Source organism: Apiospora marii, assembly GCF_038362585.1.
Source record: "Apiospora marii strain CBS 49790 chromosome Unknown utg000006l_segment0_segment0, whole genome shotgun sequence".
In the NCBI taxonomy this organism is placed as follows: Eukaryota; Fungi; Ascomycota; class Sordariomycetes; order Amphisphaeriales; family Apiosporaceae; genus Apiospora; species Apiospora marii.
Genome location: NW_027117378.1, coordinates 1,995,040 through 2,009,150, shown reverse-complemented (window position 1 = coordinate 2,009,150; position 14,111 = coordinate 1,995,040). Strand labels below are relative to the sequence as shown.

The following is a 14,111-nucleotide window of genomic DNA, read 5'->3' as shown; positions in this document are numbered from 1 at the left end:
GGTGTTGGGAGCATGTGTGATTCCTCGGAGGCTGACTGGCTTGGCGGTGGTGCCCTTGGATGCTCTCAGGCATGAGGCGGGAGTGCCATGCCATGCTGATTTCAGTATTCCGTCAATGCCACAGCACTACAAGTGCGTGTCGTATTTTCTTTTGCAATATTAGATAATGTGTATATGCATTTGGCATACAGGCTCGCAATCGTTTATCGCCTAATTTCGATCGCGGGCTTCCTCTTATCTTGCGTAAGGAACGCACCCATTTGTGTCTCGTGCCCAAACATATGACATAACTCCAGTACACACGCATGCCCTACTTCTCGTTGGATCCTTGCCCGCAGCACATTCTGAGCTCGTATGTATATAGTCGATACTTGGTCACATGAAGGGGCAAGGATGCAAGATCCAATACCGGCGGAGAATGGAGCAGCTGGCGAGTGGAATGAGGAAATACTCCAGTCCTGGGTTTACTCGGCTACTACCACTTGATCGTGATCTTTTCGGTTTGCTTATCTCACTTGGAATGATTTCGGGCTTCCAGAAGGATCGCCATCCCAGAAGTCTGGTCTTCCCACAGCCGAAAAGTGGAGTGCCAACGGATTTGACGTGCCCAAAAATAGCAGTCTCTCTTCAAAAAGGCCCCAAAAGGGCCCCTGTCCGTTGAGACTACTGCCAACCTAGTGGCGGGCACAAGCCACAAGAACCCCATATCTTATGCCCGAGAACCGAATGTTGTTTGTTTTGTTTACTACATCACCTCCCGATACCGAGAGAGGTCAGCTGTTACTCGGCCGAGGCTTTCTCACAATTTAGAATTGAAATTGGTAAATGCGTGATCGTTTCTTTTTTGTTTCGAGACGTATGCATTTTGCATTGGGCGGCGTTTGCCGATAATCCGTGGGAGCTGAATACGTATGGCGGGGAAAGAACGAAAAGAACCACCCAACCCGCTGTAATTGCATACTAAACAGAGATCCTCGGTCCCGAAAATGGGACTTTTCCACCCAACCTAGACTTCAAAGCCCATGGGCTCGTCCTCTGAACTAGTTCAATATTTGACCTTGGAATAGAACCCTCCTAAGGACACAGCGACCGTGCTGATTGACTTTTGGCTTCAGCAGCTCCTCCACTCCAATTTCCTCCGGACTTAATTTTCAGATTCGGCGTATCTTGAAGAGGGGAACCGGAAGATCAGTCTACCAAGGATTTGCACTTCGGCGCACGTCGCTTTGGGCCGCCAAGGCAATGAATGCGCCGCAGTGCGCTGTTGGCTCCATTGGGGCCCTTCAATATCTCTACCGCCTGAGATCCTTCCCCTGACACCCCCGGACTTGAGATTCCTATCCTGACTGGCCAATTTACGCATTCACTTACGAGGAAGCCCGGGCCTGAACCTCACCCAGTTCAATAATACACTGACCCATTCCCTTTCACCGTTCATTCTCATTCCAGATACGGCTTGCGAAATGCGGCCTTGAGTTCTAAATTTGGCCACACCCGTAGTTCCTGCGGGTTGCTGTATAAGTCCGAAAACCCCTTATCGGGTGCCGAGGCAGACGGATCTCGAGTTATCTCCTGGCTGTGGGGACTCGAGAATGCCATACGAGAAATCCGCTAGAGCAACTCACGAGATCGGCCACAGATGACAATATCGGCCCAGCTAAAACCTGCGCTTGATGGGCATGCCATACGGAGTTATATCCCCAATACTCTCGAGAAGCTAGTTCCCAGTCCCACCATTCGCAGAAGACTTCGCCTGCTGCTGCTGCTGTCTCTCCGCCCCGTCGTCCTCGTCCCAAAACCGCGCCTGCTTGTCCCTCCCCTTCACGATCCCGTAGAGGTCGAACGGGTCGACGAGCGTGGCGAAGAAGTTGCGGTCCTGCTTGTACCCCGGCCCGGCGATCTCGGACACGCCGTCCCGGGCCAGGTAGACCTTGGTGCTCTTGGGCAGCCAGCGGCGCGGGTGGCGCACATTCAGCAGCACGCTGTTGGCCAGCATCAGGCTCGCCTCGAAGACGTAGAAGAACCACTCGTACCGCACGAGCGGGCTCAGGCCCGACGGGTCGAAGCCCGGCGCCCAGAAGTCGACGTTGGCGATGTCGAAGTACTCGACCACCCGGTAAATCGTCCGCGCCGCGATGAGGGCGCTGCTCAGGTACAGGGTCAGCAGCGGGTTGTCGACCTTGACGGACCGGATGCCCTGCCGGCGGCACTTGAGGTTGAAGTGGCCGGCCAGCGTGACGAAGAGCACGACGATAACAACCTGGATCAGCAGCGCGGCTTGCAGGAGCGCCTTGCCCGTGTCCCGCTGGGATTTCGACAGGGACTGGTTCGCCGTGTAGGCCGCGCCGTTGCCGTTGAGCGCTTCGACTACCATGGAAATGGCGGCGAAGGTCGTGAGGACGCGGCCGGGGTGGATCGGCGAATAGTAGGGGACGAAGTAGAGGATCCGCCCCAGGACATAGTAATTGCCCAGCTCATACAGCGGTCTAAGTGCTAAGTCAGTATTCCCGCTAAGTTATGTAGGTAGGAACGTCAAGTCTGGATTATTCCACGTACGGTGCCGCATATACCAAGCAGATGCTGACGATGTACTTGATCAGGTCCGTGTAGTCGAAAGCCCCGAGCTCTCTGACGATGAAGCCGGCGACGAAGATGAAGCTGCAAATGACGTACAGCCCGGTCAGACGCCAGCATTTGTACCGTCTGAAGTACCAATGTGTCAGATCGATTGACTTATCCAAATACGTTCAAGGGTAACTGGTCTTTTGCTCACATGGTTTGCCAAAGATGGCAGCAGCCCGACGCAAAGAAGGCTACGGCAAAGAAGATGGGTGCGCCCTTGTTCAGCGCATAGAACCATGGGGATCCATCGACGTACCGACCGTCTTCCATGATGAAATCTCGACGTGCTACGGGGGTGTGGTTTTGGCAAGCAGTAGTATCGGTCTTTGTTTTTATGTGTGGTAGAGGTTTTGGGTATCCAGTCGAGGTAAGTGAGGTTACTGAATCTCAGGGTCCAAGAGTGTAAGTGTTCAATTGATGCAAGATTTACTTATATGTCACTCATCGGATGCGGCCATGGCTTCCATTTATGTTCGCGACTGCCAACGCTCACAACTACCGCTATTCAGAGGCAACGTCTTGCAAGCCAAATGCGTCGGACTTGTCTTGGTGGATAGCAGGTGAACAGCAGGTGGTTCAGCCTTACTGGTGAGCCCGCCACTAACGATCTTAGTGAATACGACGAAAGCGAGACAAGCAGACCAGTTCGCCAATCAACAACGGGCTGCTAGGTTTTAGCCCAAAGAAGCCTTATACCACGAAGTAGTCAAGCTTGAGGGCCTCATGGGCTCTTGCTGATCCAATCAGAACCAGCGTGGCACAAAGCAAACAGACCCAGATTCCACGCTGCGCCATCCAGATTCCTGGCGGGACATGAAGGGACATGACATGATTTGAATCAGAGGTCGATGGCGCCTCTTCACCTATGCAGATCGGTCAGCTAGCCAAACCGGCCGAGAGCGTCCCTCTCTGCATGCTAGTACCACGATGCAGTCACACACAGCACTTGGTGGCTGCCAGAACCATACGCTAAGGACGAGAGACATGATCGTTGATTGGTTGATACTGTTTAGCCTTTGCGTATTCCTCGCGTTTTCTCTGAAGATCTACCCGCGCTAGCGACATGTGGCAGCCCCGGCACCGTTTCTCTGGGACCTGTCAGTAATGCATTTCCAGCTAGCCAAATTAGCATTGCCGCTCACCATCTAACCAACGAACGCTTGGGAGACAAGAACACTAGTTATGCATACCAAACCCTTCACAAGTACACCATGGCAAAACCTATTGGTTCGAAGTAGGAGCCCCTTACATCGGGTCATAAGCAGTGTCCTGGTCAGGCAGGCTAAGAGCAAGTCGTCAAAGGCATGGTATCAATTTCATGGATTCGTTCAATTCCAGTGCATCAAGCACCCTCTAATGCAAACTCGTAAATAACATGAGATGAAGAAAACGCCTCGTATTCATCTTGGGTAAAACGAAGAAACCTCACGTTCTTCTCTCTGGTATATGATTACCCGCACACAGTCCCTTCCTTCCATCTCTCTTTACAGCATCATTACGCCGGCAGTGAAAGCACCAATGGCGGCCACATAGCCCCAAGCAGACGAGGAGGTCCGCGATCCCAGAGCCGTCGAAGGGTCGGGAGTCGAGCTGCTGCCGGCCTTGGCACCCTGAGCAGGCGTCGACGAGCCGGATCCGGAAGAGGAAGCGCCGCCCGAGGAGGAGCCCGAGCCCGAGCCCGAGGAACCAGAGCCCGAGGATCCGGAACCGGACGAACCACCACCGGAAGAAGAACCGCTGCCGCCCGAGGACGAACCGCTACCGCTGTCGCTACCTCCGACGGTCGACGGGTCGACCGCAGCGCCAGCCTTAGTGACGGGAGAAGCGCTCGCAGACGCGAGGGCGGGCTGGCACGACGATGCCACCGTCGGGGGCGCGCCGCCGTTGACGAGCTTGGCCTGGCCCTTGAAGTCGCAGGCCGCGGCCTTGGACTTGCCGGTGCCCTTGTAGTAGGCGTCGAGGACGTGGGCGAGCTGCTGCTTCGAGTCGCACATGGCGAAGGCGCCGTACGTGCCCGTCTTGGCGTCGGCCGTGATGCCCGCGCAGGCCTTGGGGTCGAGCCCGCAGACGGTGCCGAACAGGCTGCCCATGTCCTTGGCCTGCATGTTGTCGGCCGCCACGCAGCTCAGGCTGCTCACCATGCACTCGCACACCGTCTTGTCGGGCGTCGGCGGCAGTGCCTCGGCCGCCTCCCAGCTGCCCTTAGCAACCGGCGGGCACTGGCGCGCCTTCTCGGCCGGCTTGTAGGCCGCCATCTTCATCGTCTTGTTGGAGGCGACGTGCCCGAAGTCGGCAATCTGCTTGGCGAGGGGCGCAAAGTCCTTGCGCGGCGTGACCTTGCCGGCCTTGTCGACGTTGACGAGGCCGAAGTCGTTCTGCTCCTGGAAGTACTCATAAACAATACCGCCGCTCCAGACCTTGTTCATGAGGTCCGAGTAGAGCACCGACGTCTCCTGCCAGGGGCGGGCCTCGCCGCCGCCGGGGTTGTTGCAGCCGTACTCGGAGAAGAAGGCGGGCACGCTGTAGTCGCGGAAGGCCTGGGTGCGCTCCTCGTAGCCGCTCTCGCGGAAGGTGGACTTGCCGCACCACTCGTAGATGTTGTAGCCCCAGAAGTCGACGGCGGCCTTGGGGTCGGCGCCGCAGTTGAAGTAGGACGCCAGCTCGTCGCGCGTCTTGCTGTCGTCGTTGGTCGCGTACCCGACGCCCAGCCAGCGGCCGATGTCCTTCTTGCCGGCGATGTAGGCCTTGCTGTCGCGCACGGCCGCCTTGACGAAGGCCGAGGCCGCCGTGTTGGTGTTGTTGTTGGTCACCTCGTTGCCGGCGAAGAAGCCGAGGGTGTTGTTGAAGGGGGCGAGGGCGTCGATGACGCTCGTGTAGCGGGCCATGAGTGCCGTGTTCCACTGCGGGTTGTCGCGCTCAATGGACACGCCCGGCTCGCTCAGGTCGGCGATGACGTAGATGCCGGCGTCGGCCAGGGCCGTCATGCACTCCTTGTGGTCCTTGGTCGGGTCCACGGCGTAGACGCGGATGGTGTTGGTGCCCAGCTGCTGCAGCATCGGCACGTCGCGGGTGCACGACTTGGCGTCGGCCAGGGGGTCCGTGAAGGTGGTCTGGCCGTCGGCCACGGAGCCGCCGACGCCGACGCCCTGCTGGTAGGCCACGCCGCGGATGTAGAACTGCGTGCCGTTGTTGAAGAAGAAGTACTTGCCCTACGCCATGGGCCAAGAGGTTAGCATGGTCTTGGTACGTTTTTATGGACTCTTGTCTTTCTAGTTGACGATCCTCCATCCCCGCCATCTGAAATATGGATGTAGATCAACTCACCTTGGCGACAATCGGGTCCACGGCGGCCGAGCCCGTTGCGAAGGCGAGGGCGGCGAGGCCTGCGCCTGTCAAGAATGATGACACCATGGTGTTGTTGCTGGTGGTACTCGGAATATTCCGCACACCGCGATTGGTTTGCTTGGAGGGTATCTAGAAGTAGAATCGAGGAATCGAAGGACCGAAGAACAATGCTGTTTCCCTTGGCCAAGAAAGAAGAAAAGAGTCTTGTCGTCTCGAACGAATGACTAGCAGTGAATCACCACACAGCACAAACACACACAGAGAATGTAAATGAACGTAAAAGGTCGCCAAGAAAGAAGTAACCACCAGGGAAGAGGCTCGGGGAGAGAAAAACGAATAGACCAAACAAACAATGACCAAGTAGAAAAGGCTAAGAGCCGACGATGCTGGGCATTTCCCAAGTTTTGTTGAACCCGAGCCATAGCCCAGAAACGGGCAGGAGGGACCCCTACACGCACTATCCACTCTCCTTAACCTTACCTTGCCTACTATCTTCACTGCCACCCCGTATCTTGCTGTTTCTGCCGCAACCCCGACTCCAGAGGAGGGAACCCGAACCGGCTCCTGGGTAAGGGTGCATGGCAGATGGTAGGCTGCTAAGGGTGTATCCTGTTGATTGCAGTGGAGCGCAGGCCTTCTTTCCAAGCGCACAAGTCGGCAGTGCCCTGCTCTAGAGGCGGGATCGGGGCGGATGTGCTCGTCGATGAAACGTCCGATGTTGCGGATGGAACCCACCCCAAACACACGCTCCGTAATGAGTGGAACCCTTCACCACCTTCACTCACCTTGCGCCCACGATTGGGAGCAACAGGCAACTCGATATATCTGCCGTTCAGCACAATACTCAATCTATCTTTTTATTTGCGTGTAATGTGACGGTGCGCCGTCATAGAGTCACTGCTTTAACTTAGTGTCGCTCACACCGCGCAGCCCTGACACCTGCTAGCAAACTAGATGCATCCCGTTGCGTACTATGGACGGTAGTGAGTCTCGCACAGAGGACCACATCAATGCGGAATTACATACGGAGATCTGAGCCAAAATACCATGGCCAATGGGAATGGTTGGGGGCAGTATTTGATAAAATTGCCTGAATGGAAACACTGGATTCAATGTCATGAAATGGGCACCTGCAGACCAACTTGTAATCACCGTAAAATGCCCGTCTTACACTGGAACCAGAGGTTCGTGTGCATGCAACGAATGTCCAAGCAGATAGAGAAAGCCAGTACTGAAGTAGCATCAACACACGCCATACGTGAGATGGTAGGTGGCCTTTTCAGCGAAATGTGGTTCGAGATTTTTGTTTTTCGATTTTGACCTGCTATGAAGAAATATCTTATTTCGTCAGCTGCATGCCCTGATGGGCCATATGGCACATCGCCAATGCGTGCCCGACAGAGCCAGAGCCCTTTAAGCCCCAGCCTGCAAAGCCCGCATGAAAGCCGGACTCTCGTACCCCTCGACCACCTTGGCGACCGACGTCGCGCAAGCCTGCTCGCTCTCCTCGCTCATCTTCTGCTGCTGCCCCTCCTCGCCCTCGCCCTCGCCGCCGGACGAGCCGGACGAGCCGCGGAGGAAGGCGTGCACGTACTTCTGCGCGACCCGGATCCACATGGCCTTCTCGGCCTTGCTGGCGCCCTGCCCCTGCCACACCCAGACGTGCGCCCCGTCGTCGAGCAGGAACACATCGTTGCTGTCGAGGTCCGACTTGGCCATGGGCCCCTGATCCTTCTCGAGCGACAGCTGCAGCTGGCCCGACGCGTCCGACAGACGATACAGGCGACGGGGCCGTCTCTGTCTCTGTTGCTGCTGCTGCATCTTCTGCTGGCGCGCCGAGAAGATGGGCCGGGGCGCGTGAAAAGCGATGCTGGGATCGTCGTTGGGCCCTCCTTCCTCGGCGTCGCCGCCCAGCATGCTGACGATGGCGCGGTGGCGCGAGTCGGTCTGGGAAACGACCTCGACGTCCATGTGCTTGGCCGTGATCATGTCCTGCACGACCTGGGCCGACTTGGCCTTCTCCATGGGCGAGCAGCCCTTGCCCTGCCAGACCCAGATCTTGCCCTGCGCCTCGAGCACGAACACGTCGTCCTCGTCCAGGCTGCGCCACGTCGGCTCCACCTCGTACACCATGACCGAGTCGGCCCGCGTCGCGTACGGGTGCTTGAAGACGCGCAGCAGCGTCGGCGGCTTCTCCTGCTCCTCGGCGTCGGGGTCGACGTGGTTGAAGCCCGAGGCGACACCGCCGGCGACTGTAGACGAATTAGTAGATATTCTCGCCATCTCTGAACATAACGCAATGTGCATTCCAGCCCTTGAAGGGTAAGAGGAAGTAGAACTCACGAATAGTAATCCGCGGGAACAGCGCCAAGAACTCCTCCGACGGCTCCGCCTGCAACTCGCGATGCTGCGTCGCCACCCCGTTTAGAAACTCATCGAGCTCGACCGTCTTGTACGCCGCGACCCCGGCCTCGTCCTGCGACGTGTGGTTGCCCAGCCAGAAGAAGACGTCGTGGCCCAGGCGCTCCTGCCCGTCCTTGTCGCCGACCTTGTACGAGTGCAAGACAATGTAGCTGTCGCCCTCGTGGAACTGGCCGTACTTCTCGCGCGGCCACGCGACCACCTGGAAGTCCTCGATGCGCCAGACGCGCAGCCCGGGCTCCTCGCCCACCTTGCCCTCGTTCCAGGCCGGCTCCGTCGCCGCCGAGGCGTGCTTGACCTTGTGGTCCAGGTCCGAGCCGACCAGCTCGACGTTGCTGTCGCGCCAGTCGTACTTCTTCATGTGAACCAGACCTTCATGCGGGGCCATTGTGTCTGTGTGTGTGTGTGTAGTCGTCACTTGCTAGCGTTATTCCTCAAGTCTGTTCGACTTGCTTATTGGCTGGCTAAGGTATAGGTAGCCAAGATCGATGTACCCGTAGATCAAAGGTATAAATCGCTTGATGGAAAATGAAAGAGAGTTGAACAAAATATTGAATAGTAGCAGATCGAATCTAGTTCAAGACAGATGTGTTTAAACAAGATCGTTCGTTTCGATCCAAGGTTGAGTTGTCAAGTTTCCTTGGCAGCGAACTGCCAAGAAGTACCCCGACTTCTTGGGAGGCGATGCCGATCAGTTGAGGCTGAGTAGCCAGGTACGTGTCAACCAGTACCCCCACTATAACGTACCCCCCTAACTCAAGGCATTGCACTGTAAAGTCACAGACACGCCAGTAGTGGCTTGACAACTCATCCTCAAGTCCCCATATTCCCACCGTCACAGTGTAGATAGGCCACTCAGTGAGTCGTTTAAGTAGTAATCATTCCATCATCCATCAACAATGGACCTGATTCCATGAGGGACTGACTCTAGACCCCAACGTTCAGTCAACGGGACCTTCGGCATTTCAACATAACAGCCAACAATGTCAACGAATGGGGGCTCTTCTTCTTAAAAACTTGAATATGATTGGTATCTTAATGTGTACGTATACTTCGTCGCGGTATCCCCAAAACTCCCTGCCCGTTTCAAAGGTTCATTCGTGCGGTTCCTTTGAAATCTCATAATATCACCAATGGGGTGCATGCACCATTCTTTCCTCCCCTGTAGTCCACAGCAGCCGAAGCAGCAGATATATAGCTAGGTGGGTTTGGGGGAGCGCCCCTATCTTGGCAAGCTCGCCTCGGCCGCCGTATCCTCCGTGTCGTGATCAAACAATAGTCTAGAAGCAGCAAATTCTCAACATCGCATCGCAGCCTTTCCGTAATAGGAAGACCGGAATGCTTCTCTCCTCCTCTTCCTCCTCTTCAAGCTGACAGAAAGCGGCAAATATAATAGACCGAAGACTCCGCGCAACATGCATGCTCCAAGTATCCCCGTAGGCCGACCCGTTGAAAGCAGTGGTATCTTTCATGAATAGATCCGAGCCATATTTGTCTAGTAGAAAGCGAAAAAAAAAAAATGCATCGCCAAAAGCCCAGCCCGGTCCGGCTGCCTTTGGTAGGTATAGATAGATAGGAAACTTGGTCGTAGGCATCTCTTGGTGCTCAGGTATAATTCGTAACGGGAGGGGCGTAAGAAAAGGTGGGAGGCGGTAGATGCATTCTCAGCCGTTGCTCGCCTCTCGTTCCTCTCGGATCGAGGCCATCGGGCCGCTTTCCGCTCCTCCTTCTAGAAGAGGCTGGCTCAGCGGCGGTTTGGACGGGCCCTTGGACCCCGTCGGGGTTGTGCCGGCACTGGTACCTGGCCCGGCACTAGAGCTTAGCGACCGATGGGCCGTGGTTATAGAATCCGATTCAGACGGATGTTCACTGATTTCACCCGTCGAAACTTCGCGCTGAAGCGGTGAGGAATGCACTGGAGAGGTAGATTTCTTGCTCGCGCCATCGTTATTGCCTCCGCGTGACGAGTTCCGTGGCGATACTCTGCCCGTCTGGAGTCCACGAGTTAGCAAGGCTTGATTTACTTTTACTACTTTTTCCTCCGCTGCTTCGTACTGATGGACGTACCTGCTTGGCCCACCTAAGACCACAGCTATTGCAGAGATCTCTTTGACCACTAGGACCTCTCCGCCATTCGGGGGTATTGCGGGTATGGCAGTTGGCGCAGTCTCGTATCACATTCCCCACGCCCTTTCTACGCTTGCGCTTCTTCTTGTTCGACAACAGGCCGTGCAACTCCTCTGCCAGGATCCTGTTGACCTTTTCCATCTGCCGCAGTTCGTATTGCCAACTGGTGCATCTCGTTGTTTTCAGTTCGTCGAATATGTTGTCGTCCGACGCAAGTGCCTTATCCTGAGACCCAAGTGGAATACCCCCGCCGGCAGCGGATACAAGTCCATGGTCTTCGGCCTCCTTCATACCACTGATACCAGTCTTGGGGCTCTGTGACGACGTCAGCGAGGAGATAAACCTCGGGTCGGAAGGCGGGATGTTGTTCGCCTTGTTGATTTGCGAAGCTGCCGGAGCAATGGACCTGGATGAAGCCTTGAGCAGCTTCGTTTGGGCAAGCAGGAAGGTTGGCTTCTGTCCCTCGGAGGCATCTCCAGGATACATGGTCGTCAGCGCTTGGAGCACCTGTCCACGACGGTTTTGGACTTCGTGCTTGCAAGTGACAATCCTGCCCCTTCTGGCCTTCTCGATTGCACGGCCAAATTCGGGCCGGGATTCCTTACGCATAAGATCCTGTATGCTGGTCCCTATGAGATTTTCCGGCTGGAGGTCTAGCAGCGAGCGTACGTTCGAGGACACAAACAAGAACATGCCCGAAGTCGAAATCTTCGTCCACAACTCGCTATCGCCGATTCCACCGTTGGCCTCCAAGTCCCGGCGCTGCAGAGCGAACACCGGCCTCTTGCGGCCAACCAGTATGATGCATTTCCGACCCTTGCCTGCCTCGACGAAGAGCGCGCCGTGACTTTCAAACCAGGTATATCCGCTTTCCTTTCTCCGGATACGGAACACAATGTTCACCGTAGAGCCTGTAGCCGTGTCTTTGAGCTCACGGGTCACGGGAACAATGTCGGATGGGTGGCAGATTGTGGAAATGGAACTGCCCACAAGTTCTGGCCCATCGTACTCCAGGACACGCTTGCACGACGGAGATACGTAGAGGAAGAGGCCCTTCAACGACAGTACGTGGACCACATCGTCGGCATTCTCCAGCAGCATCTTATCCCACGACTGCCTGTGCCAGTCCGAGACCGCCCCTTTAGGGTTGAATTGTTGAAGCAATGTAGATACGTCGTCGACACCCAGGGTTTGGCCAGCCTCAGGCTCCCACTGGCTCGAGGCAGGGGGTGTCCATATGTATTGGCCAATGTCATTGTGTTTGTAGTTGACTTTCATGGCACCTTGGCCCTGCGATGATGCAATCGCATCGGGGCACTCGACGAGATCGATCTGGAAGCCGATGATATATCTTATCTCCGAGGTGTCCCATGGAATCGGTATCATCGTCAACAAATTTAGGAAAGGTTTCCCGCCCTTGCGGTAGTTGATGAGACTCTGTTGTACCTCCTTCCCCTCGGCAATCTTCTGTTTGAGATTGTAGACCGCTCTGTTATCGACGAATTCTCGCTTTGTTCCAGCCTCCACCTTACCATCTGGAGCTTGCAGGAAGCGGCAGTTCTGGCCAATGATATCGTGTCGGCTGTAGCCCGTCAGGTTCTGGAAGTTGTCCGAGACGTAGACAATGGGACAGTCATTCATTGTCACGTCGCATACTACAAATGCGCACGACATGTCGACAGCGCCAAGGTTGACCTGAGGGTTCTTCCGCGTCGCTACGAGCCAAAGTGCTTTGAGCATATCGAATCCACTTTTGGAATATATCGCCTTCTGCTCCTTGGGTGCAACTAGAGGCACCGGTGGCATGCTCGGTTGTACCTCCTCCTGGGGATAATCTTGTATAGGGTTCTCGCTAGGTGATTGATGGGCGCTCTCGTTCGGCTGTATCTGTCCAGGGGGCTGAGAGGACATTTGGGAATGCGGCTGTGGAGACACATTAGGTTGGTAGTTCGACATTGCTGTATCGAGAGTAAGGTTTGCGGGAGGCTGCTGCGACTGGGTAGAAGGCACATATTGCTGCTGGTTGGAATCCATCATGTTCGTGTCGCCATTGTTCATCCCCATGTTATTTCCGACTGCGCTGTGGGGGGAGTTCATTTGATCGTTGGGGCTGGTCATACCCATACTGTAGCTAGGCGTCACTGTCCCCAATGAGGACTGCATTGAAGACTGTGAGAATCCACTAGGCATGCCCCCGGTCTGGAACATGTTCATGGCGTTAGGGTCGCCATTCAAGTGGTCCATATTCATGTTCGAAAAGGCGATCATGTTGTTCATCATGTCTGGCGAGATAGTCGAGAAGTCATCCACCATCAAGCTTTGCGGGGAAAAACTGCCTGTTGTCCCTGGCATTGTCATGTTGTGGTTCATGTTTGGGAAACCACCGCCCATTCCGTCCGTGGAAGAGGTCGGCATGGCCAGCTGGAAATCTCGATAGTCGTGGTTTGCGAAGTCCATCATCGACACTCTGCGCGGGTCTTCTGGTTGGGGGAAATTGTTCCGGTCGTAGGGCGACTGAGGAAGGCTGCGCCGACGCTGCAGTTCCTGGTTGTTGCTCTGGATGATATCATCGAGAGACTCAGAGCCGAGCATGGCCGTATCCTGGTGCATGGACAGGGTATCCCGGGACATATGGGACATGTTCATATGGTGCTGCAAACTGGGACTTATCCTGGAGTTGGTAGCCCGCCTTTGGTTGCGTTGTTGCGCATGGCGGCGTTGCAGCTCCTCCTGAGAGAGCTGGGTGCCAAAGAAGCTATCCATTTTGGCAACATCTGTTGGGCGTGCAAAGCGTCCAATTGTTGAACTTGGCGGTGCGCTCGTCTAGTTCTCCGTGGCTAGTGACAGCTTGGTAAAAAGGGTTTGCCGAGATAGGATCCGGCGATAATTTATGGTTTGTCGTCGAGAGCCCGGGGATATATATTCGTGATCGAGCTCGATGCGATCGTCAATGATTTTGTCTCGTTAGCTAGTTTCTGAAGTTTTGCATGGACCGGAAATAATAATATTGGCATGTAAGTATTTCCTGGTTCGAATGCTGGAAAGCGATAAAAAAAGGGACTGGGTTAAAACCAAGCAATGGAGCTGCAGCGCTTCAAAGACGAAGTAAAGAGACACAAAGCATTGGTTTAGTCCTACGGGAATCCTTTTGCGCAGCAGTCGGCGACGAGATGCGTGGATTGGTGGGGTCGGTTGTGGTTGAACCGAATTGCGTTATCGTGCATCAACGGGCGAGCCGGCGTGGATGCTTGTAGTATGACAGATTCGCAAGCCGCAGGCTGGTGTTGCGAGTCTGAAGGCGCTCCTTGGACGCGAGTTGGGACAGTCGGGTAGTTGCATGCGTCACTATGTACTGTCGCTGTCAGTCCCGTCAGGCCTACCCTATCCTATAGTATCGGTGGACTCGGTCGGCTGCGTGTGATGATGTGTGGTGGTGGTGGTGACAGACAGACCCCGGCTTTGGATGGGAGGGTAGGGTTGAGCTGGGAAATGTGGGAGCGAGGGCCAAGATCTATCCGGTGGCAGCGTCGGTCGGGGCCGATCGTGATGGAGGGATCTGTATTTTCGATGGGGATGGAAATGTTTGTGCCGTGGCC

General features: G+C 55.5%; 4 protein-coding genes across 4 annotated transcripts; all 4 read right to left on the bottom strand.

The window, feature by feature from the left end:
- Positions 1-1,717: 1,717 nt before the first annotated feature.
- PG985_010369 (uncharacterized protein) lies at positions 1,718-2,892 on the bottom strand (the record flags this gene model as incomplete). Its single annotated transcript, XM_066830137.1, has 3 exons — positions 1,718-2,486; positions 2,557-2,703; positions 2,774-2,892. 3 exons carry the CDS (start codon positions 2,890-2,892, stop codon positions 1,718-1,720), a joined length of 1,035 nt encoding a protein of 344 aa, XP_066682527.1.
- Positions 2,893-4,106: 1,214 nt separating this feature from the next.
- PG985_010368 (carbohydrate-binding module family 43 protein) lies at positions 4,107-6,033 on the bottom strand (the record flags this gene model as incomplete). Its single annotated transcript, XM_066830136.1, has 2 exons — positions 4,107-5,831; positions 5,947-6,033. The coding sequence occupies 2 exons, from the start codon at positions 6,031-6,033 to the stop codon at positions 4,107-4,109; spliced, it is 1,812 nt and encodes a 603-aa protein (XP_066682526.1).
- A 1,347-nt stretch (positions 6,034-7,380) lies between these two features.
- PG985_010367 (gelsolin) lies at positions 7,381-8,776 on the bottom strand (the record flags this gene model as incomplete). The annotated part of the gene is made up of 2 exons (XM_066830135.1): positions 7,381-8,219; positions 8,311-8,776. 2 exons carry the CDS (start codon positions 8,774-8,776, stop codon positions 7,381-7,383), a joined length of 1,305 nt encoding a protein of 434 aa, XP_066682525.1.
- A 1,276-nt stretch (positions 8,777-10,052) lies between these two features.
- PG985_010366 (uncharacterized protein) lies at positions 10,053-13,278 on the bottom strand (the record flags this gene model as incomplete). Its single annotated transcript, XM_066830134.1, has 2 exons — positions 10,053-10,379; positions 10,456-13,278. The coding sequence occupies 2 exons, from the start codon at positions 13,276-13,278 to the stop codon at positions 10,053-10,055; spliced, it is 3,150 nt and encodes a 1,049-aa protein (XP_066682524.1).
- Positions 13,279-14,111: the final 833 nt, after the last annotated feature.